General features: G+C 44.1%; 2 protein-coding genes across 2 annotated transcripts in view; one reads left to right on the top strand and one right to left on the bottom strand.

The window, feature by feature from the left end:
* The window catches only part of ATP6V1C2 (ATPase H+ transporting V1 subunit C2), a 25,765-nt gene extending 7,857 nt beyond the window's left edge, over positions 1 to 17,908 (top strand). Inside the window, exons 6-14 of the mRNA XM_090032117.1 lie at positions 5,513 to 5,607; positions 8,438 to 8,529; positions 10,252 to 10,350; positions 11,927 to 11,995; positions 13,010 to 13,102; positions 14,352 to 14,445; positions 14,747 to 14,844; positions 15,299 to 15,428; positions 16,066 to 17,908. Of these exons, the coding sequence (XP_089888243.1) occupies positions 5,513 to 5,607; positions 8,438 to 8,529; positions 10,252 to 10,350; positions 11,927 to 11,995; positions 13,010 to 13,102; positions 14,352 to 14,445; positions 14,747 to 14,844; positions 15,299 to 15,428; positions 16,066 to 16,161 (866 nt within the window). The 3' untranslated portion in view covers positions 16,162 to 17,908. The remainder of the gene's footprint in view (positions 1 to 5,512; positions 5,608 to 8,437; positions 8,530 to 10,251; positions 10,351 to 11,926; positions 11,996 to 13,009; positions 13,103 to 14,351; positions 14,446 to 14,746; positions 14,845 to 15,298; positions 15,429 to 16,065) is intronic.
* PDIA6 (protein disulfide isomerase family A member 6) overlaps positions 17,743 to 23,162 on the bottom strand; it is a 26,443-nt gene continuing 21,023 nt past the window's right edge. Inside the window, exons 11-13 of the mRNA XM_090032104.1 lie at positions 22,682 to 22,840; positions 19,099 to 19,195; positions 17,743 to 18,201 (exon numbers count right to left, since the gene is read on the bottom strand). Of these exons, the coding sequence (XP_089888230.1) occupies positions 18,133 to 18,201; positions 19,099 to 19,195; positions 22,682 to 22,840 (325 nt within the window). The 3' untranslated portion in view covers positions 17,743 to 18,132. The remainder of the gene's footprint in view (positions 18,202 to 19,098; positions 19,196 to 22,681; positions 22,841 to 23,162) is intronic.

Here is a 23,162-nt window from a genome sequence, read left to right as displayed (position 1 = left end):
TTGCTTTTCATGTAAAAATATCTGCATTTGATGAGTGGGAATTTTAATAATCCTATTTATTATGTTTCAGGGTTGAAGGATAAAATGAAATGTCTAAAGAGTATGTTGAGTATTAACGGTTGCTGTGTTTTTGCAAGCATGCATTTGTGCTTGGTAGAGCTAGAGATGCATCTCGATCTGGTTGTAGAGATACAGTGATCAGGTTACGATGATTTCTCAAGTAACAACCTCGTAGCTTGATCACGATATCCCTATGACTTAGATAACAACATGTTTAACCCTTTTTTCTCCCTTCTCTTTTGCCTTTTCCCTTTTTCCGTCACTTCTAATAGCTCTGCATGCAAACAAAAGGATGCAGGAATTATTTGGCTATGCAATGTACTACCAATACTTATGTTTCAATAATCAAGGTAGTTCAGGTAAATATGAACCAAGGGTATGAAAGTTTCAGCCTTTCAAAGACGATTGTATCCTACAAGATGGAATCCTTTCAGTCCACTTCATAGAACCATAAAAAAATAGGTTGGAAGGGACCTCAGGAGGTCATCTAGTTGGCCTCCCTGCTCAAAACAGAGCTATCCCCAACTAGATCATCCCAGCCAGGAATCCTTGAGTTATCCTAACACACTACAGTGCCTTGCTTTAAAGACAGCAACTAACCAAGTTCCAGAACACCGATGGGGATGGTCCTTACTTCCAACTTACAGCTGAAAATAGACTTTACCAAGGCGATAAGATATAAGTACCTGCCTCCTACGTTCATTTTTCAGACAACCAGCCCATATTAGGAAAAATTCTCTTTTCAGTTACACTCATTGCAAGCTCACTGATCTCAGCTGAGTCGTGTGTGACGGAAGGCCATCCAACTTGGTGACAGTGAAATGCAGGAACAGGATACCTGTTTAACTTGATATGTGTGTGGGATCCTTGGAATACCATGAAACAGCCACAGTAGCTGCTTAGTTGGGGTCGCATGGGATGCGTCTTTTGTAAGAAGCAAAAGTATATGTCTGTCTGACTGGGAATACACCACCATGACAGCTGGAAACGTAATTCCTGCAGAAGAATCCTACCTACTACATAGGCCTTGAAACTTTCCTAGAGCATTTAGGCCAAGTTTTATTTTCAGTTTAATGGCAGTGTCAATCCAAGAGGACTCCAACTTTGAATTCAGTTAAGTTACCTTGGCTTTATAAAATAGTCTCTGTAGCACAGTTAGTTCAAAATGAATATAGACAATGAGGGATAAGTCAGGGGTGGAAATACATGAGCGTTCTGCAGAATTGAAGAGTGTGTAGGGAAAACATTTGAAATACAGCCAAGTAAGTAATTCGTGACTAACTGCCACTCTAGAAGTTTCTGTGCTTCAAACCTCCCCTCCCTGCCAAACAAACAAACAAATCAACGCATGGCAGCATGACTTCTATGCACTTTCACGCAGACAGGGTCTTTTTTCCCATGTTCATATGACTGCCAACACAGTAGGGACCCTCTATACTACCTAACTTGGAGGGGCAGCCAACCCATCACATGGCATGCCTGTCACGAGTAACAGAGGAAGCCTCTGTGCATGGCATGCAGCAGAGGGGGCAGGGAGCAGAAAGCAGAGCAGCAGATGAGGCAGGAAAAGGGGATCCAAGTGGCACTCAGGGAGGGTACTTTGTGGCATGCTTACCAAAAAAGTTGGCCCCCACTGAGCTAACTGATGCCATGGAGTGATAGTGTAATGCAAATAGTTGTAATTGCTAGCAGCAATTTCCTCTAGTGTGTTCATTCTTTGAATTAAAAAGTTCCCCCTAGATCAAGTCCTTGTGTCTGGATTAATTATGACGATTTTTCTGCCAACATCTGGTACTCAACAGACAAGGTTGAGCTGGGCTGGGTAGTCAGGCACACTGCACTGAGTCAAGGCTTTTGCAGGAGAAAAGAACTTCAAACAAGAGCTTTACAGAAGCTCTAATGCTTTGAAGCTCGGGAATGAGCAGCATGTGGCCTATTAACTCCACCACAATTGAATTAATTGGCTGGGGGCTGCATTTTCAGTTTAGTTCTTGCAAGAGAGTCACACAAAGAAAATACATACAGATGGACTGACTGAATTGCCTCAGTACTAGAGCTCCAGCAAGGGATTTGGGGAAGAGTACCTCCCTGTGTTGTCAAGCCAGGTTCCAAATCAGCAACTATACCACCTTCAGTTGTGCACAACTGCTCAACACTTACATTTTGCCTGGATTAGTGTGAATAAAATAAAAAGACATAAATATGGATAGGATCAACTCTAAGTTAGAGCAAATGCTTCTGAAGATGTGTGTAGGATTTCCAAGTTCTAGTTGCAGTAGAGGAAAGGTTAAACACCATATGATCAAAGTAGTTACATAAAAATTATTAGCAGTTCATACACAAAGCATACCAATGCCTACCAGTGTTTACCTCTTTCTTCTTACAAACAACATCAGGTTGAAGAAGGATAAAACTAGGACTACAGATTCCTTACTCAGCTGCTTAAGCCCTCTCATCTTTCCCCCAACCATCCTGTGAGCCATTCGGGGCACAGAAAACCTTGAAAACAGAGTCCATCTTTCAATTAGTTACGCTTGCTTCAAAATGACTTCTAAGTTAGTTACCATAACAAGACGTTTCATAGGACCTTTCTGTCACTTGCTATGGAATCCATTAAGCAAAAAAAAATCATCCACTCCACAGCACATGAATGTAGCCCACAAGCTACAACACCCAGATCAGCAGTTACTCAGGAAGGCAGCTCAGTCTGTGTATGTGTTTACTTCCTTCTGTGGATGAAATGGCAGAAGTAAATGTTCGGAGGTGTTTGAATGTGAATTGGTGACTAGGCTAATGCTTAGAAAGACCTCCCTGAAGAGCAGCATGAGAGAGTTAGGCATTGGAGACTTAGAGCTGGCCTTGCCAGCAGATCAGAGACTACAGAAAGAAGCTAGTGTTAATATTTACTTACAGGCAAAGTGAGGAAGAGCTCAGAAGCAGAAACTACCTGAACCCAATGTACTGAGTGTCCTGGGTCTCTCTGTCTGGTGGCAGTGGCAAAGTCTGCTTAGAAAAGCTATCTTCCATGCTTGTTCATTAGCAGTCTCCCCCTCTCCTTAGCGATACACAGCGCTATGTTGTGTTGAAGCATGCCTTGCCTAATCGTTAAATGTAGGTGAGGTATATCTTCTGTAATAAACATCACTTTTCTCAGTGCATTAGGGGGAAATGAATGCTAAAGGGACCTTACTTACCCAACAGAGGGACACATCGTCAATTTCCTTCCAAGCTTTAGGCTGATTTTAGTAGATTCAGCCAAATCGGAGAGTTTCCACTTTCCAGGGGAAAGGAGTATATGAAATTCTAATCTCCACATTTCCAGCCCAGCTACAGCTTTCCTTCATGGCTTATTTTACTTTCTCTCCAAGGTTTAACTCCACTCAATCCAGTTTCTTCCTCTGGGCCATACCTTCCTCTCTGAGCTCCCTTCCTTATGCTTACAGGAGTTTCCATGTTATTTCAAAGAGCACCCTACCCCAGCTGAGCCAAAGCCTCCTTGCACACAAAGTTCCTACTCAAACTTGGATCTTAACCATGCAACAGCTTCCTGTTCCACCCAAAAACACTGCTATATTTTTTTTATCTCCGAACACCTTTCTCCTCAGGCTTCTTCCCCACCATGTCCTAATTCTTTCCAAAACTTCCAGTACAACAAGTCAAAGGGAGCCTTATATAGTCCTGCACCTTTTCCCAGTAGACCTTGTGGTGGGCTGTAGTCTCACAATCTTTCCATGGAACTACATGTCCGAGAAGGCCAAACCTGGAGTTTGGTCCCATGTCTATCCTTAAGACCTGCTTGTTGACATCAGTGGGAATGCGGTGTACCTTCACACGGTGCATGGACTTAGTGTGCTCATCACAAGCGTCATGCCTGCTAGTTCTAGCCTGGCGCAGAGGCCAGAGCCCGGTCCCAGACCCGCTGGACTCATGGAATAGTTCTAGGTGCTTTTTCACCACCTCGGGGCTGTAAGATGTTCTAATGGTGGCTCCTCTGTGCTTTGGTCCATCTACTCGCTTTCTCCACGATGCTGCTGCAGCTCTGCAAGGGCGGGGGAGGAGGTCTCCCTCCAAGGTCTCTCCAGCATTGTCTTCCACCTGTCTCAGTGCAGGATCTTACTGATTCTTGCTCGCTCATAGAGAAAGGGCAGGATTTTGTCTCCTATCTCCGTTGTGGTGGCTTTTCATATTGTTTTATCTGGCCTCTCCTATCTTTTGTCTTATGTGGGAATAGAAAGGACACGCACTCCAGTGCTCTCTACCTCTTGTGATGTGGTTTTTCTTGATAAGTAACCAAGCATTCTTTCTTGTATTTGAAAATACAAGATTTTCCCCACACACGAAATTTAATAAGGTAAACTGACTCTTCCCTGGGGTAAGAGAAGTCAAAGGAAAGGATCGCAGCAGACTGGAGAGTGGATTTAATGTCACAAGAGGGGACAGGAACTGTAACTTGTTGCTACAGCAATAGGGCAATTTTTCATTACAGATCTCACACATTATGTAGTGCATTTGCCAGTGCACTGAAAGGAGTAGTCAGGGTAGTCTCACATCCTGATGCCCAGGGCAGCCCTGATGGTACCAGGAAACAGAACTGTTTCATAACCAGTGCATCTTGCTAAGTCTCAGTTTGCTCACTAGAAGTCAATTTCTTCCACATCACGAGAATCAGCAGTGGCTACCATTACTGAGTTGCAGTGTGACTCATTTGTTAGGAGGGGAAGTGGGGGGAGGCTGCATGCGTAACAATTTGTCCTGAATTTCTAACTTTGGAAACTGTGATTAATGTATCCTTTTGTAGAAACATTATACAGCTTTATTTCTATTAGCTGAGTGTAGGCTTGTGATGAGTACACTTAGAAAGTCAAATCAAGAGCCCCTTGCTCAATTTTGAATCAGCTGTTATTTAGATATGACTCTAGGCAGGAATCTGAGTCAGAAATGAGTAACAATGTGAGCTGCATCATTAGCAAACTGGATCACATTCTTCTCTCAGTGACCGTGGACACTGCAGTTTCATTGACTCCAGTTAGTACCCCAGTGATAACTCTTGCTGACATGATTATAAACTTGAGTCATTCTGTAATTTAATGATCAGCACTAAGGTTGGTTAATCAACATAGTCTTATCTTATTGTATATGTTTTGGGCCAGAAAATGGACAACTAATTTAACAGTGGCTAATTTATTAAGAACAATCTGCTTTAATGAGACTTGAATAGTAATGCAAGATGGGCTGGCTCAGCAAAAAATCTAATAAAACATTAGGGTCTGTCTCTGAACCTTTCCCATGTTTGGGAAGTCCAGATCTGGATCAGAACTCTGGGGACGTTCAGGCCTGGGAGTCTGGTTTGCGCCCATCTCCATTGTTAATTAATGTTGTGTTGAGATTGCAAGTGAAGAATAGCACCAAACTTTCAGCATATTTCTCAACCTTTCTATTTATGTCCTTTCAGTTGACCTAATTAGTTATCTGACGCGGTTTGAATGGGACATGGCCAAATATCCCATTAAGCAGCCATTGAAGAATATTGCCGAAGCATTAACAAAGGTAACTCATCTTCACAAATGTCTTAAAAGGCATCCAGATAGGGAGTATTATCCTTTCCTGGTTTTTGAGAGTGGTGCCAGGTTGTGAGTCTTTCCTCAAAGGCAAAGCTCCCATTGACTCTAATGTGAATAGGAGTCAGAACCAAAGGCAAACCTTATATAATGAAACAGTTTAGTTCTTTCAGAATTAAAGATTGGTGATATATGATGAAACTTAGTCATGTTATTGGAAGTTGCCAACATAACTTAACAGTTTTGCCTAGAAAATTTTGATATAGTTCTTTTGCACCTTAATCATAGTTCTTCTGCATGATAACATTTTGCTCTTAATATATATTAACATATTCTCCATGTGAAAACTGTTGTATTGCTTCTTCGGTATCTTTGTTTTTATAGTAATCCAAAATACATTGCAAGTTGGCTGAATTATTTACCCTGTAGCACTGGAGCTACAAGGTAACAAGAGTAGGGCTTAACTGCTATTTAAAGAACTATAGTCCCCAAAGCAGCATAAGCTAATCCTTTGTGGAGCCTCTGGACCAGTGACTCAATGTTTTTTGTTTCAGGGCCCCCCTCCATAATGTTTCTGAACAGAGCAGCACCCCAGTTGAGAATGACTGTTGTGTTGCCTCAGCTTACCCCAGTAGTTCTCCATTGGGGTGCTGCCACTGCTGCTGGTGCCAGGTGAAAGTGGCCTGAGCACCTTGTGCACAGCCAGACTGGGAAGGGCTGTGGCAGAAGTATGCACTTCTGTCTCTATTAGGGTTATCTTGTAATAAGCCTAACACAGGCAGGAGAGCCCGGTCATGCCACAGCCCTTCCCAGTCCTGCCCCCCACACTCCTCCCAGAAGCGGAGGTGTGCAGGACAGAGGTGCGATGTAGGGTCAGTGGCAGGAGCAGGAGGTAGTGCCGGAGGTGGTAGGGAGGAACAGAGCACCACGCACTGGCTGCACCACGCACGGGCTGCACCAGGAACAGCCCTGCTGGAAGCTGCGCGCACAGACCTGGGCCAGGCTATGGGCATTGGTGGGAGTGCAGTGCAAGCCACCAGGGCAGCTGTGGACTGCATCACCCAGATGAGCTCTGTTGCACATGCCCCCTGCCTCCTCCCTGCCCTCCTTCCCTCACCCCGGGCATGCTCCCAAGACCTAGGGCATTTATAGACATGCTCTTGGGAGCGACACTTTAATTAGCGAGCCGCAGTAATTAAAAGCCCCTGAGTGTCACATGTATCAGTGTTCCCACACTGAAAAAATGGCAGCAGGGCACTCTGAACTAAAGTTTGTTCAACGACCTTTAGTTCAAAGTGCCCCACCACCATTTTTCAATGCGGGGACACTGGTACATGTGACACTGAAGGCCACTGGAGCATAATTTCTGCGCTGCAGCAGACACAATTAATCAAGTCTGCTCCAAAACACTGGATTTACAGCGCATCAGAGCGGTCTCCCTGCACGTGTGTAAGTGCCCAGGCACCTCCCTGCAACATACATACACCCCTTCACAACTTTCCCCACATACACCCCACACTTCCCCAGGAGGGCAGGGACTGCAGGGAGTGGCTTGGGCCCTGGCCCCAAGCTGTCACTGACACACGACCTGGCCCCATCATCCTGGCCTCGCCTGCCCCTGAATACTGCGTCCTGCCCACCTGCAGACCGATAGGGAGTGTTGGTGAGTTGTTGCTCATCAAAACTTCCCATGTGGCCTTTGGGCCCAAATAACTGCCCACCCCTGCTTTAAATCATAGTCATTTTAAACCAGATTCTCCACTCCTTGCAGCTGCCTGCCTCTGTTTCCTGTGTTATCACTACATCCCTGTAAAACAGGTCATTTGAGAGCCAGACCCCTTTTCACTGTAAATGATAAGATGGAGTTTGAGAAATACCCATAAGTTTTGGACAGGGGTGATGTGTTGGGGCTGCACATGGGTACCCGTATACCCCCTAAGCATGGCAGTGCACCCTCTGCAAGAAGTGTCCGCAGTGTCTGCGGGCAGTCCGCAATCCCTGCTGGTGGCGGCTGTGGGTGATTGCCGCTCCTTGGTTGGCACTCGCCCTGCCCTCCTCCCCCACCGCTGACAGTGCCAACGGTGGCTGTGGGAGCTCCCCCATTTACTGCCGCTGGGCTCCTGACATTGCTGCCGCCACCGTGCCCCCCCAGCTGCTGGGGGCACATGCTATTCATGAGTTTGGATCAGTTCTAAAATGGCTTTACAAATACAAATATTGTTGTGGAGTGGCGAGAGTAGTATCCAGAGCTGTCTCTTTGTGAATCTGACATGGGGAGTGCTAACGAGGCAGTACCTTCAGGCTGGAATTTTGCTTAGTTTAGCTATGCATCCTCCAAGCAGTGGCAGCTTCTGCTCCACTGAAATCAATGGGACCTTTGCCACTGGTGTCAGTGAATGCAGGGTCAGGCCTCTGGGAAGCAATATTGATGGACCTCAGAGGGGGTCACATCCAGTCCTCTTTGGCTTGAGGGACCACATAAGTACCCAACACCTTTGACAGAAGAGGGCAGGGAGATAGGAAGAAATGGAAACAGTGTACTTTGTTAACAGGCACTTTTCCTACAATTATTTCCTTAAATTCAGCAAGACCTGCCTCTTTGCAAGGGCTGTATCCTTCAGCAACATGCATGCAACTCTCTTACAATTTTCTGGCCTTGATACAAGACTGCATTGGAAACATGACCAGACTTTTTCCTACCTAACAAAATCAGCCTTCAGTGCAGCTCCTTGCATTTTTCTGTTTATACTACACTACTGTTAGCTTTGCAAATGAAAACAGCCTGTTTACTTCAGTTGCATTTTTGCTTTTATGTTTAGCAAATCACACAGATAGAGACAGACCTGAAGTCCCGAGCAGAAGTCTACAACAACATTAAAGGGAACTTGCAAAACCTGGAGAAAAGGACTGTGTATGTACAGCACATGATTGTCAGTATGTTGAGTGCTTGTGCTTTTTTTTGGCATGTATCCTGCTGGCCTGATTTTCAGATGTTCTGCTCATCCACCAGTATAGCTAAACTCAGTCCAAGATGGGGTGTTCAACACATCCACAAAATAAGGCCAGTAGGACTCCTCTCTTTTCTGAGGCTAAAGTTCCTAATGCTGCATTATAAAAGCTGCTCCACAAAAATGTTTGGTAACATCAGGACCAAATGTCATTGCGTTTGTTCTGAACTGATCCTGCAGAATTAGAAAGTAGACATGGAAAAGATCAACTGAGCCAGCCACTGCAGCCCTATACAACCCTGGGCTGTTTCCTACAGTAGTGCTGAATTCAGTCTGGCTTACAAGTACAAAGCAATAGGTGACTCTTATATAGCTGTCTGCATCTCATGAATTTCCAGCTTGTATTTTGCCAATTCCTCATGTCCTCCCTTTACTCCTAGTTCCACTCCCTCTAACTTTATTACATATTGCTACTTCTCTCTTTACTTGTTTATGCTCTTTAATCATGTCAGGAATCCTATATGTGCACATCTTTTGTAGAACTGGGTATAATTTTTAATGGCATTCTCCAGAAATGCAGCTTGAGTCATCCAGAACAATTTCAGTCTGGACTCATAGATTAGTTTCATCTGGCAAAATACTGGTATGTTGTGGTGCCAGCACTGTCCCCGCCTTTAGCCAGTAGCAGTGTAGTTAGGGCATTCACTTATGGCATGGGAGATTCAGGTTCAATGCCCCCCCCACTTAAATGAAGAGTCAAACCCTCATCTCCCCATGGTTCCTTCCCCAAAGCCCTACTCACCAGAAGAGTGGTTGGTGCCTGAGGCAGAGGACACCCATTGTTGGCCCAGTAGTTAGGACGTGGTCCAGATGAATTGGCCTCTTCCCAGATCCCTGACACCCTACCTGACATCCTGGGAAATTGAAGGCAATGAAGTAATATGGCAGAAACAGTCCTTCCATAGGTACTAAATAAGGCATAGAGAACATCTGAAGGATTTAATAAAAGCCTTAAAACTACCCACCACTAACCCAGCAATTATGCAGGTCCTTCTTTAAAACTTTCCTTTTGATTTGGCACTGGTCCATAATTAAGTTGCTGATATGCTCTGGCTGCTGCACCTGCTTGTTATCTCCATCCCATCTGTATGAATCCATCTGTTGTCTCTCGTCTTGCATGCAGTGTAAGCTTCATCACCTGGGGATTATCTTTTGCCCTTTGTTCACACAGCAACTAGCACAGTGAAGTCCTGGTCCATGATGGGGTTTCTTAGACAGTAAAAGCCCCTAACCATATGGTGTGTGCTGACAACAGAGTCCTGGCCCTTTTGTGCATAGGCTTGCATATACTCAAAAGTTGAAGTGTTTTAATTGTATTTTGTCTAAGAGGCACAACACTGGATAGTTATGCCAATACAATATATCCTCATATGGGAAGGGGAATAAATTGTTCTAGTGCAAGGCAGCTATGTGCCAACAGAACTGAGTCCACCCAAGATTTAACTATTTAATTAAAACAAACAAGCAACCTCCTTACTTTTCTAGCTTTTTAGACATCGCCTGTCTGGAGGTCTTCAGTGTATAACAGTATTGAACGATTCTCTACGGCATTGAGATTGTATGGCATTGAGCGGTACTCACCTATGCACGTTTCCTCTAATGTTTCTTTCTTTACTTTGGTCTAGGGGAAATCTGCTGACGCGTACATTAGCTGATATTGTGCATAAAGAGGACTTTGTGCTGAATTCTGAATACCTCATCACGCTTGTCGTCGTAGTTCCAAAGTAAGCTAGTCGAGTGTGAGCGCGTTTGTGCCTTGGCCTGAGGAAAGCAAACAGTCATCCAACCTCTGGATTCAGATTTTTGGTTTGGATCTCTGCCTGCTATATCAGGGAAATACATCAGCAAGGGGTTAATATCTCAGAGGGAGGAGGATTGTTGCCTCTAAAGACTATATTAGCCCATGAATAAATTAAAGTTAGAAACATTCTTTTAATTTCCAGCCACCAGAGAAGTGAGATTTGGGAGCAATTTCCCCCCAGGAGCAGTTAAAGTAAAATTTAATGAGGTTTTAGGAGGAGCCTGATGGGTTTACAAAAGGGATTATAGTCACCTACAACTTCAGGGAATAGGACTCCAGGATGTAGGAAATCCCTCAATTCTAAAATCACACAGGAATTTATCTGCTTGGCACACAGGATGACAACATCACTCAAGACTGGTAAATGTATGAGTTCTCACATTACAGCTCACAAAACCTTGGTTATCTCTTCACTTTTGATGTTTTCTGTCCATGACAGACATCTGATGAAAAACCTATTTTTAGGGAAGTCTTTACAAGTAAAAATATTTTTATTGTACTTCTGGCTTGCTCATTGTTTTGCATCTCTCTCTCTGCCCGATGGAATTTTTTTTTTTTTTATCATGACTCCCAAGTAGACAGGGCTGAAAAAGTGAGGGACAAAAAAAAATCAGATTAATAAATAGCATAAACGTCTAGAAATGACCTGCAACAGCCTTGTGTACAGAATGGTGTAAATGTTTAGTCTGTTACCTCAGGTCTTTCCAGGGTTAGGAGAAAGTGTTAGCTCCCACCAGAAATCTAGGAACCATCTCCTCCCTGATCCCAGTGAAGTAGGCCTGGAAAGGGACCTTATGAGCCCCCCGGTAAAGACAGGGTCATCCCCATCTAAACCATCCCAGCTGAGTGTCCGTCTTACCTGCTCTGGACAATTTCCTGGGATGGAGACTCCATAACCTCACTAGGTAGCCTGTTGCAAAGCTTGACTACTTTCATAGTTAGAAAGTTCCTCCTAATCTCCAACCTAGATTTTTTTCTGCTGTAGTTTGAGGTCAGTGCTCCTAGTTCTGTTCCCTACAGCCACAGAGAAAGGTCTATTGCATCTTTTTGATAAATCGCCCTTCAGGTACTTGGCTTATTGAATCTCCCCTCAGTCTTTTCTTCTCCAGCCAGATAACCATGGATCTTTCAGCCTTTCGGTGTAAGTTGCTTTTCCCAGATCTCATGATGGCTCTTGCTTCTTGATTTTTGGGGCACAAGAATATCAGATTTTAAAGCATGTTTGGCTTTACCTTAGGAAAACAAACCTCAAAGCTGGGCTGACCTTGACAGAGGAGGAATTTGGGATGAGGATGCAAAGGGAACTCCGCTTTTAAGGAGAATGAGAAAACCTAGCAGGCAGGCTGATCACAATTGCTCAGGGATCCGGGATGTTTGCATAAGGTCCTGGGGAGTGGTGTGGCCACAAGCACTGGGAAATTGATGGCCATCACAAACTCACCTATATAAAAATCTGTCTTTTCAGCGACTTGATGTGTTTTGTTGTGTATTGTCCACAGGTCAAACTACACACAGTGGCAGAAAACGTACGAGTCCCTGTCTGATATGGTGGTGCCTCGATCCACAAAGTGAGTGAAGTTCCTGAGCTAGCTACCCTGTTTACTCCAAGGATCTCTGTGCTTTTTTCATCTTAATCCTTGGGTTGTGGAAAGGGAAGTATACATAACAGAAGGGCTCTATGTAAACTTACCAATCTGGTCAGTTCTGTCATTTCCACTTCAGTCCCTACTTAAAGGTGCTTGGTGGTGGGGAAAAAGCAGAAGAATGGAGAAGCTTAAAAAAAAATACGATTTCTAATAATCTTGCCTTTCCCTTTGAATGTCAGTTGTTTTGTTATTTTATGACAACACCTACCACACAAATATCAAACCATTTCTTTTGCCTACTAACAGTGTGAAGAGAGGAGCAGGTTATAATCATCTAGGTCAAATTCACTCTTTTACAGCCAAATATCAGATGTTGTGCTGGTATCTTTTTCCCCCCCATTTTTCCCATAATGGGTTAAATGAACTTTAAAACTATGCCTTATAAAACCAAAGCCAACTTAACACTTGCCCTTTTGTACTTACCAGGAAGGAAATACCCCAGTGGGTAGTCAGCAGCAGAGAAGTGTGGGTCATAGTGGGAGGGAATGGCTAACCAAGGAACCAGACAAGACCCGGGGATAATATCAACTGGAAAACCAGGGGATGAGCCACTTGTGGGAGCTGGAGAAAGCTGAGGAGGCAGGGCAGGATGTGGAAAGGCAGGGAATGCTTGCTGCTTCCTGTCTCAGAATAGATGGGCAGAAAGAAAGAGGAACAGAGTAAAATGGGACAGTGAAGGAAAAAACAGAAAGAAGGAACACAGCCTTCAACCAACCCTGCTTCCTGGATGGGTTGAGGCATAGAAAGGCTCACATCCTGCTCCAGGTGCATCAGTGAACATTGGGCCTCCAAATGCAGTTGCTGCAGTAGAAGGCTGTAAAAACATTCATGGGATCACTTAAGTTCTGGAAATGAGAAAAGAAATCAAAAGCAGGGGTAATGAAAGCACAGGGCATTCTCTGTGCTGGGTTGCAGCAGTGCATTTTCTTTCTGCAGATTGATCGCTGAGGATGCAGAAGGAGGACTCTTCACTGTGACCCTGTTTAGAAAAGTGATGGATGATTTCAAAGCCAAAGCTAGAGAAAACAGGTACTGCATCTGCAGGGTGGGCCAGGCCATCATCTTGGTGAGTGGGGTGGGGAAAAGGACATTGGGAGCCCCTGAGCAAGAAACAAAAACCAAGGACAAATGTGATTTTTGCACTCTGCTAAATACACGAACTGCTTATTTCTAATGGTGCTGTTGGCCCTCAGTCAAGGGAGCAGGAAAAGGTGACTCTACACTAGCCAGCAGCATCCATACTACAGAGACAGGGAAAGCTCAGCACACTCCTGGAGTGGCCCAGCATCTGCCTACAACTGTGGTTTCTGGAATTGCCCTTTCTGCTTGCCTGTAGAACTCCTGCGACAGCAATGCAACTCCACCTTGCCTCCCCACCATTCAACACAGTACTTGTTACATAGTTGGCAATTCAAGAATGAATGCCTATTGAGCTAGAACAGGGGTGGGCAAAATACAGCACATGGGCTGGATCCAATCCAAGGGAATCTATCCAGTTCATGGCAGATTCTTGGGCCTCACCTGACACAGCTGTGGGGGCAGCCTGAGCCATGGCACGTGTCGGGGGCAGTACCACCACTGAACTCAGTCCTACTGTCCAAGCACTCCAGCCTATCTGCCCTCACCCACTGTTAGGGGTCCTGGACAGCAGGTGGGTGGGCAGTGTCTCCATGGAGACTGGCTCAGGACCCCAGGGGCAGGGTGTGCTTGGCTGAGTGGGTAGAATAGGGCTGCAGGCAGGTGGGGAATAGCATTCAGAAACAGGACAGATGGGCAGGCAGAGGTGGGACGGGGATCATGGAGTAGAGACAGAGCAGGGCCAGGCCCCAAGGCAGACCCATGACCTGCTCCCCGGCACGTCCCTGCCTGTGGAACTAGTGCCTGTCACAGGGACATGTGGGGACTGGATTGCAGCTCTGCCCCCTGCCCTGGCCCTTTGCTGTCATCACTCCACAATCTTGGCCCACCTGCTGTTCCCTATATGCCTGCAGGCCCATCCCACCCACCCAGCCAAGTGTGCACTGCCCATAGGGGTGTCCTGGGTTTGTCTCCATGGAACTCCTGCCCATCCACCCACTCTTTCTGGCACCCCCAGACAGGATCAAAGCCCCTCTCTTGCACCAGGTCAGTACCCCCCAGCCCATAACAGCTCACCAAAATGCCTTAAGTGGCCCTCCAGCCCAAATTGCCAACTCCAGTGCTAGAAGCAGAACAAATGAAACGGTAATTCACTGGGACACAGCTGAGCCATAGTCAACGCCATATCATTTGTTTTAAGGTTCATAGTTCGAGAATTTTATTTTGATGAGAGAGAACTGAAATGTGAAAAGGAAGAAATGATGAAATTAGCTTCTGACAAGAAACAACAGTATGTAAGTAATTTATCAATACAATATGCATTGACATGGCCTTTATAATAATCACCACCACATGTCCAGTCCCCCTCTGAGGTAAGGAAGTATCTCCGTTATACATGGGAGAAACAGAGACTGCCCAAGCTCCAACAGTATGGCGTATAAGACAGAAATCACAGCAAGGTTACCCACATCCCATGTTGGGATCTTTCCTACCCTCTGAGATCACAGTCACCAATGTACATGGTTCACCCTTAGTACCATCATCACTATTTTCAAAACAAGAAATGAAATAAACATACGGTTGTTATTTCCATAGGGTCCACTACTGCGCTGGCTGAAAGTGAACTTCAGTGAGGCATTTGTAGCTTGGATTCACATAAAAGCCTTAAGAGTTTTTGTTGAATCTGTTCTGAGGTAAGTGAATAAATGCACAAAACAGATCACTGTAGAAGTCAAAATGCAATTTACTTTCATTCAGTATTTTCTACTCCTCTCAGGGGAGAACTATCACTTCACAGAATTGGCTTTAGCAGTTCAGATGTGCATAGGGAAAATGCAGGCAGTAGCAAAGAAAAACAGTTGATGCTTGACAGTGATGGAAAAGTTAAGCAAGGGCATTTCCAAGGGAAGGTAAAATGAAGCATGTAGTATTGGGAGAAGTCCACTTTCAGCTTCAGAAGTAAAAGGGCTTCAAGGTAATTTGCTGATGAGGGAGGCAGGATATGTGAAATACAAGCCTCACTGAAGGAGAGGGGTGAGCTGGTGGAAACAGGTCAACAAGATTGGAAAGGTAGGAGGAAAAGTCCATGGAAAGATATGCAGCCAATACCCCACCCGCAGAGCTTAGTGTACTTTTGCATATTTACAGGTATGGCCTACCAGTGAATTTCCAGGCAATGCTGCTGCAACCCAACAAGAAGTCTTCAAAACGTCTGAGAGACGTTCTAAATGCAGTCTTCAAACACCTGGATGAAGTAGCAGCAGCAAGTATCATGGATGTATGTCTTCTTTCTACTACGGCATGAGAGATTACAGCCATTAGTTCTGAACAGGACTACATCTGTTAGGCTTGTATTGCTTGCACCCAACAAGTGCTCAAGGTCTGGGGACCAAATTAAATGATACCTTGCGCTTCAGAGACTTAAATCTTTGAGGCTAATGTGGGGACACATTGTCCCACAGCTGCCTAAAAAAGCATCTTCCTCCAAAGCATGTGGTGCTGGCCATGTTCAAGGATGGGATACTGAATGAGATGAACCCCAGTTTAATCCAGTATTGCACTTCCTGCGAATCAAGAGGCTTAGTTTCTCCCTAAGCCTTTCAGTTAAAAGTAAAAATTTACAAAACATCCAAACCCAAACACATATATCCTAATGAATAAGCACAGCATACAACCAGGGGGAGGGCAGGAAGGGTGAGATCAGTTGGGAACTATAAATTAAAAAAAGAAGTTACACTTTCTAAAATACTTAGGAATGTATCCAGTCAGAACCAAACATGACTTCTCATGAACATTACAGCAAGTGTAAGGAGTACACTGATCTTTACTGAAAGAGGTAAAAATGCAATTGATCATATCTTGAAACAGCCCAACAGTTTTTGTCTCATTCTTAAATTACTTTATTCCCTTTTCAGGCTGGCATGGATATTCCTGGCTTACAGCTGAGCAATCAAGAATATTATCCCTACGTTTATTTCAAGATTGACCTCAGTCTTCTCGAGTACAGTTAAATCAATCAAACCAAGCTCGACTTACTCATTAGCCGGTCCCCATCGTTTCAGTAAAGTGACTATATTTAAGTGACTGAGTCAAAAAACAATGCAGACACTTCATTTACTGGATAATTTTGTAAGAATTTCTTAATATGTAGCATAGCAATTTAAAGTTGTCCAGCCATTCAGTTTTAGAATGCGTTCATTTCTTAAGGTGGTTCTTGTGCTTGGGGTTAGAAAACATACTTCACAAGAAGGAAGTGTCATGGTATATTTATTTTTGTTAGTTGCATCTTTATGGCAATTTAAAATAAAATTAAAGAGTTAAAAATAGCCTAGCAGTTACTGGATTAGCTAATAATCTACAGTCATGATTTTGTAACACAGGATAGAATTTTTGAAATATGACTAGTGCCAGATAATAGAAACCCAGCAAGAGTAAAGAAATCATGTTTTTTAGCCTCAAAATAAGAGAAAATGCATGAGTGACATTTTTAAAAAAGGCTCCTAAATGCCTAAGTCACTTTTAAAAACATGATTTACATTTCTGACTTGGAAAATTGTAGCCGACACCAAGTTAATCATTACAGATGGTTCACTGGAAATATGCATTCTAAAACAAGAGACTAAACAACAATGGTTTTATAACTATTGTGATTTGGACCAGTTGAATAGTGCATCCTTTCAGCTTGTCAGTAAGAAAAAAGCACAAGACTGTATAGACATGACTGGGTTTGGAATCGTCTTACAAAATTTACCCATGGGAGAAGGAGCTTTCAGCTACACCATCTCCTTCTCTTGCAAGTAGACTGGTGACTTGCAGGGTAACTCTGGCAGACACTACTATAATTTCTCTTATCTCAATTACGTTACATTTGTTTAGCATTTTAAATCACCCCTGTCTTTTACAATATTTACTTTACAAACAGTAAAATCTGTGCCCAACCCCAAAATGTGGCCAACCTTGGGGTAAAATCATTATTTTAACAAGGTATGATGGGAAGTGTAAACGAAGACCCCGACCCAGTGGAAAACACAGAGGAAATTTAAGAAGGTAGAACTTAGTTATCCAAGCTGAAATCCAGGCAGGATGATGAACACTAACACCACAACTCCTCTGAAGAGATCATTCTGCATCAGCTTCAGGTCTTCCCCTGTGCAGAGCATCTAGGGCAGCCCACTGCCTCCTCCCTCACAACCTAGTGGGATGCTGGCTCATAACCAACACAGGAAAGACTTGTGAGTCAGTAGCACTTCTCTTCCCATCTTCAATTTTCCATGCAAAGAAGATCACCAGTCAAAAGGTGACCCCACTTCCTTGGTAGCAGATAACAATATCAAACTTGTGGTATCATGTTTCCAAGAAGCTGAAAACCCTGAGACTAGGAGGAAAAGGAAGACTAGAAAGCACATTTAAAGCTAAACCATCTAGTCCAACTAGGCTTTAGGCCAAAGTTGTTGAAGTGTTATAGCATCTGGGTAATTTAAGACCCCTTATAGCACTGTTTCATTTTTCTATTCACTTTACAACAGTCGTCAGAACCTGGATGGCTTTAATCACGTGCACCGTGTTTTTCCATACCAAACTAACACCGTGTGTCAAAAATATTAAGTTTTATTCTTTAATCGAAACAGAAACTGATCAAATTCCATCTGAATGAAAGAATGAGTCGCATTTAAAACTGGTTACAGTAACAGACCCTGGTAAACATTCAAACAGCACACACCATATCAACAAAATAAAAACCAAGACATTCCAAAGAAAGATTCATGTTGTCCTTAAAATGTGTTGCACAGAATACAATCAAGTTTACTGTTATGACAATTCATAGAATTTTTGCACAGTTTTCTCATGATGTGTACAGTTCACTGTTGCAGAGAGCTGGTCAAGTGCTACTTCTCTGGGAAAAGGCCACTGGAATATCCATCTGATTGTGAACCATGTTCCACTGAGCTGCTGCACAAACTCTCTCAAGAAACTTAAAGATCTTACAATTCGTCTTTCTCCCAGTCATCAAGATCCACATCACTGAGATCAATATCATCTTCAACTGGAAGCTGTGGAACAGTAAATCAAGTTTTTAAACACCAGTGTACTTATAATGCTCTTGTGACAAGTGACTTGAAAAGTCAATGGTTTGCTGAGGTCAAGAGAAGGCTTCCAAAATAAGCTTAAGCTTAGCAGTACAGAGGGTCATATGGTAGTTTAGTGGAAAAGAATCAACTCGTGTGACTGAGATACTTAATGCAATTCAGCATGTGCTAAGCAGTCATTCAACTTATCTAGGAACTAGAAAATTAATCTTTTGGAGTAGGGATTTGGAAAATTTCAATAGTGCAAGCTAGTCAGAAAGCTCCCTACAGTAGCACTGCCAAAATTTTACTGGCACTCGCACATCACTGCCGTCTCCAATAGCATTAAAAAAATTCAGGTAACTGGACTTCAAACAAAATTTAAAAAATTCACTGAACTCATCATCACTGATGGAAACTATGCCAAGTCCAATGCAATGACACTAGTTTGGAGTTTAGGCTGCAGAGCTAAATTCCATGCAACTTTCATGCATTATAGTATCTCCCCTTCACCTCACATAAATGAAGTTTTCACATTACCAATATAGGGCAGTAAGCAGTGTTTCAAACTTAATATTGAACATTTTATTTCCCATTTGGTACTTCCAACAGTTACCTTCCAGGTCCTGGGTCAGATTTTTATCTTTAAAGGCTGCAGTCTTTCCACCTAGAGAATTCACTAGAGTTTGTGATCATTACAGAGTTAACTAGCTGTTTTTTTACCAAGTCTAAAGGCAGTCATTTGAGTATTTTGTGAAGGAAACTATTGTTTCACTTACTCTAGAAGCAGGAGTTTAGAGTGAGCGTAGGCCTGAGTAAATTACTCTGCCCAGTACTTTTTAACCCAAGTGTTGACATGCCCTAAATTGAAATGCCTCTTACCTCTCCATCTTTGCCATCCCAAGGCTCCACTGTGTTAATTTTAGGGAAAGCCCCACCAGCTACTGGTGCTGTAGACCCACGGCCAACAGACAGTTCCCTGAACAAGAGGAAAAAAAAAAAGGCTTACGAAGTTTCCATAATACCAACCCCCTCAAACAGAATATTGCTTTCCGTACATTTAATAGGCAATTAGGCGTGTCATTTACTACAGTACATGTAGGTGGCATAAACCCCAATACAAATTGGGACTAACAGATGTTTTGGTAAAGTTCATAAAGTTGTGAAGAGTTTTGACAACAACTGAATTTTGAAGGCTCAGAGATAATCCAATTAAACAAAAAGCCATACAGCCCACAAAACGCAGGCTTGTTACAAGCAAATCTATTAGCAACCCACCTTGCAATGCTTGGGGACAAATGCTGAACCATTTTATAATGATCTAGTTAAAATCTATACAAAGCAAATGGCAAGATAAGCCCAAAACTTATTTCTAGTTTCTGGAATAATTATTTCAATTAAAAATTGGATGCTGCTGTTACTTTATCACCCTAGGTTGGGTACTTAAAGCATCAACTGCAGAAGTTTGTCTCCTTTGGGCCAGATACCTAACCCTTTATCAGAAGGTGAACAGCTTCTGCTTTAAAAATTTCAGCTTCCACTTGCTAATCCAGTTTGCAGACACACCTTGTATTTTGTAAATTCACAAAAGCCCGATTAGAGTCTAGCTTTTTCTTGCTCCTCCTCTATTTTAATTCAACTTTGTGGAGGCTTCTTATTAGATTACCTGAAACACCATGCTTAGCTTGCATGATAAGAGATAACTACAGCTCGTGCCTCTACTGTTTCCTTTACACAAGACAGCTGAGCTAAAGTGCAAAGTGAGACAACTTCAGAAAGACCTGCTCTTTAAGGTGGCTGTGCCAATCTTTAGTTACCTAAACCCTTCATGTCACTGTTGCTATGGGCTGTTTATTAGGGCTGTGCGAAACGGCTGTTTTGTTTTGGTTTCCGATTCAGTGTTTCAGAAGTACAGTGATTTGTTTCAGCGTTTTGGATCACTGTCTAATTTTGATTTGGCCAAATCTGTTTCAGAGTTTCAGTGCTGTTTTGGCCAGAGGCTATAATGGGGAAATCACTAAAATGCATATAACGTTGTCATTTCTTGCCTGATTCGGATGAAAATTGCAGGGATGGTAGTCCTTTCTGAGGGCATGAAGCCTGCCAAGTTGCAAGAAGTTGGGGCAGGGGGTTTTGTGAAGCTGCACCTCAAAAACTGTTCAAAGCAAAACTCGTATCACTCACTAGCAGTGGCAGCTTGCCGTCATCCTGCACGCAGATCTGGGGGCCCCCGGATCTGAGTGTGTGATGACAGCATGCTGCCGCTGCTGGCTGGGGCCAGTGCCAACACCTGAATTAGCTTGGTGCACCCTGTGCTGAGTGCTGGGAAGACTGTTGCTGCTGCTGGCCCCAGCCGACAAAGGAACCTGCTATCAACTGCGTGCCCGGCACGCTTTCCACGTGTTTTGTTTTTTAAAGCCCCACTCACTGGCTGCAGCAGTGGCGATTGGGGCTTTTGGGCAATGTAGCAGAGCCCCTCCATGCAGCACAGGGCGGTGGAGATCACCCCCGCAACCAGCCTGGCACCTGTGTGGCAGCTGCCCCATGGCACATGTGCAGCATGGCTCAGCAGGATGCCATGTGCTGTCTGGGAGCTGGGGCTGAGCGCTGCCAAGCTCCAGGTGATTGCTGGAGCCGCCCCAGCTCCGGGACAGCGTGCTGTGCCTTGCCGAGCCATGCTGCACCCACACAATGCAACAGCTGCTACATAGGTGCCAGGTGGTGGGGCACCCCCAATCCCCACTGCCCCGCATTGTCCTGTGCTACATGGGGGGCCTCTGCCATGAGCCCTCAGAGGCCCTAATTGCCATTGCTGCAGCTAGTGAGTGTGGGGCTTAAAAAAACAAAACCACCCCAAAAAACTCCTGGACAGTATGCAGAGCATGCAGATGGCAGCAGGCTGCCGCTGCCAGCTGGGGCCAGTGGTAGCACTAGTCTTCCTGGCACTCGGCACGGGGTGCACTGAGACTTGGGTGCTGGCACTGGCCCTAGCTGGTAGTGGCAGCATGCACCCATCCTGCATGCAGCTCTGAGGGCCCATGCCCACCGGCAAGAGTCTGGCACAGTCCTGCAGCCCACCTGGGGGGTGCAGCCCCCAAATCTGTGTGGCAGATAACAGCAGGCTGCCATACCTCCCCCCAAAGCACTGGGATTGGAAGGGACCTCAAGGACAGATCATAGACACTGGCCAGCTATAGATGTCAGTATCAGAGCAGTCCTCCCCCACACCCAATCCTATTAGTTTTGGTTTCCCTGCAAGCCCGGCTCCAAAACTCTGAAATGTTTTTGATGGTTTCATTTCAGAGATGTTTTGGAGCCTTCCGTTTCATTTCAGATTCAGTGTTCTGGGTGCTGAAACACCTCCAAAACGAATCGGCTACTGAAATTTTGCACAGCCCTACTGTTTATGTCCTAAGGGCAGCACAACAGCACTGCCTGCCAAGGCCAATAGAGATCTCCCTACAGCTTTTAAAAACACTAAAGAATTAAAGAAACAGAAGACACTTCCCATATCTGTGGTTATGATCTGCACTGCTATTTTCTACTAGGCTTTGATACTTTCACTTTGATTCTACACGCACAAAACCAACTTTTTAACCATTAATTAAAACTGTGTTTCATACAACAAACACTGGGCAAAGGCAAAGGCAGAAAACCCTATCCAGCTCTACAATACACTACTAAAACTAAGGGAAGCAGAAATGATGCAGACTCATCTTCACACAGTGTAAAAGAATGGCTTTTTATTGGACTAGAACTGTTAGTATAATCACAATCTGCTACATAGCTGAGACAGCTGGATCTCCTGCTGTTACTACTTACTGCCTCCTTAACTACTTCCAAGTATTTGGACACTTAGGGCACTTCACTTCGAGCAGCTCTGAGAGATGCTCTAATTCAAGTGTTGCAGCAGCTTGTGTATTGGCATCCTGGTGTTTCAAAATGGTGGCGGGAGGCTTGAACTAAAGCACTTGTTAGATAAACTTTAGTTCAAGTGCCCCCACTTCCATTTTGAAGCACAGGGACGCTGATACACAAGATGTGAGAGGTTCCTGGAACACAGCAATTATCACACTCCAGCAGACTTGATTAATCAAGTCTGCTCTGACATGTTGTAATTACAGTGTGTCAAAGCACGCTTTGCACTTGTGTACATGCACCCTTAAGGCTTAAGGGCCTAGTATGATCCTGCAAGCCCTCTTCAGGCAGAGCTTCAAATAAAGTTATATTAGGCAGTTTGCAGAGACAGGGACTTATATTTTCTGAGAGTCTCCTCTCCAGCCCCCAAACAAGAATCCCAAACTAAACAGTATTTATTAAGGAGTTCAGATCTCGGAATAGGAATTTACCCCAGGCACTATTATGGAACATGTTATTGCAAAACCCATTCACAGCTATAGTTACTGAAAGATGCAACCATTTTTCCACTTGACACAAAAGACTTCTTTTTTTTTTTTTTTTATACCTGAGAAACTCATTAATCCCCTGTTCACTGAAAGATCCTTTCAGAAGGGCAAATTTCATCTTCCGAGCATTAACTGCAGCCATTGCTGGGTATCCAAATCCTCCAATTCCTAAGGAGCTTTCCAGGTCAGACTGAGCTCCAGCCTCTGTCCACAGCCACCTTGAAGAAAAAAAAGCAATACAGGACATTAACAAATGTATCCTTGTCCTACAGAGTGATGTCAACTACAGTAGGTGGAAATCTGTGCAGCCCTGTACAAGGCAAGAATTCTGTAACGCAGCAGTATAGCAACCATGTCCGTGCTACTGAAGAACCTCAGGTCTTCACAGTCTTTCGCTATTCAAATCAGCAAACCTGCAGTGCTCTGTAATTAGTCTAACCAGATCATGCAAACAAGGCTTAAAATGGGTCAAGTCACATACATGAATTCGGGCTTGGACTAGGCATTGAAGATATGGCCCCTGGGCAGAGCCCCATCATC

This window comes from Crocodylus siamensis, chromosome 1 (assembly GCF_052110815.1).
Source record: "Crocodylus siamensis isolate JL-2025a chromosome 1, ASM5211081v1, whole genome shotgun sequence".
NCBI classification, from domain to species: domain Eukaryota; kingdom Metazoa; phylum Chordata; order Crocodylia; family Crocodylidae; genus Crocodylus; species Crocodylus siamensis.
The sequence above is the reverse complement of the archived record's forward strand: the minus strand, read 5'-3'. Positions and strand labels throughout refer to the sequence as shown.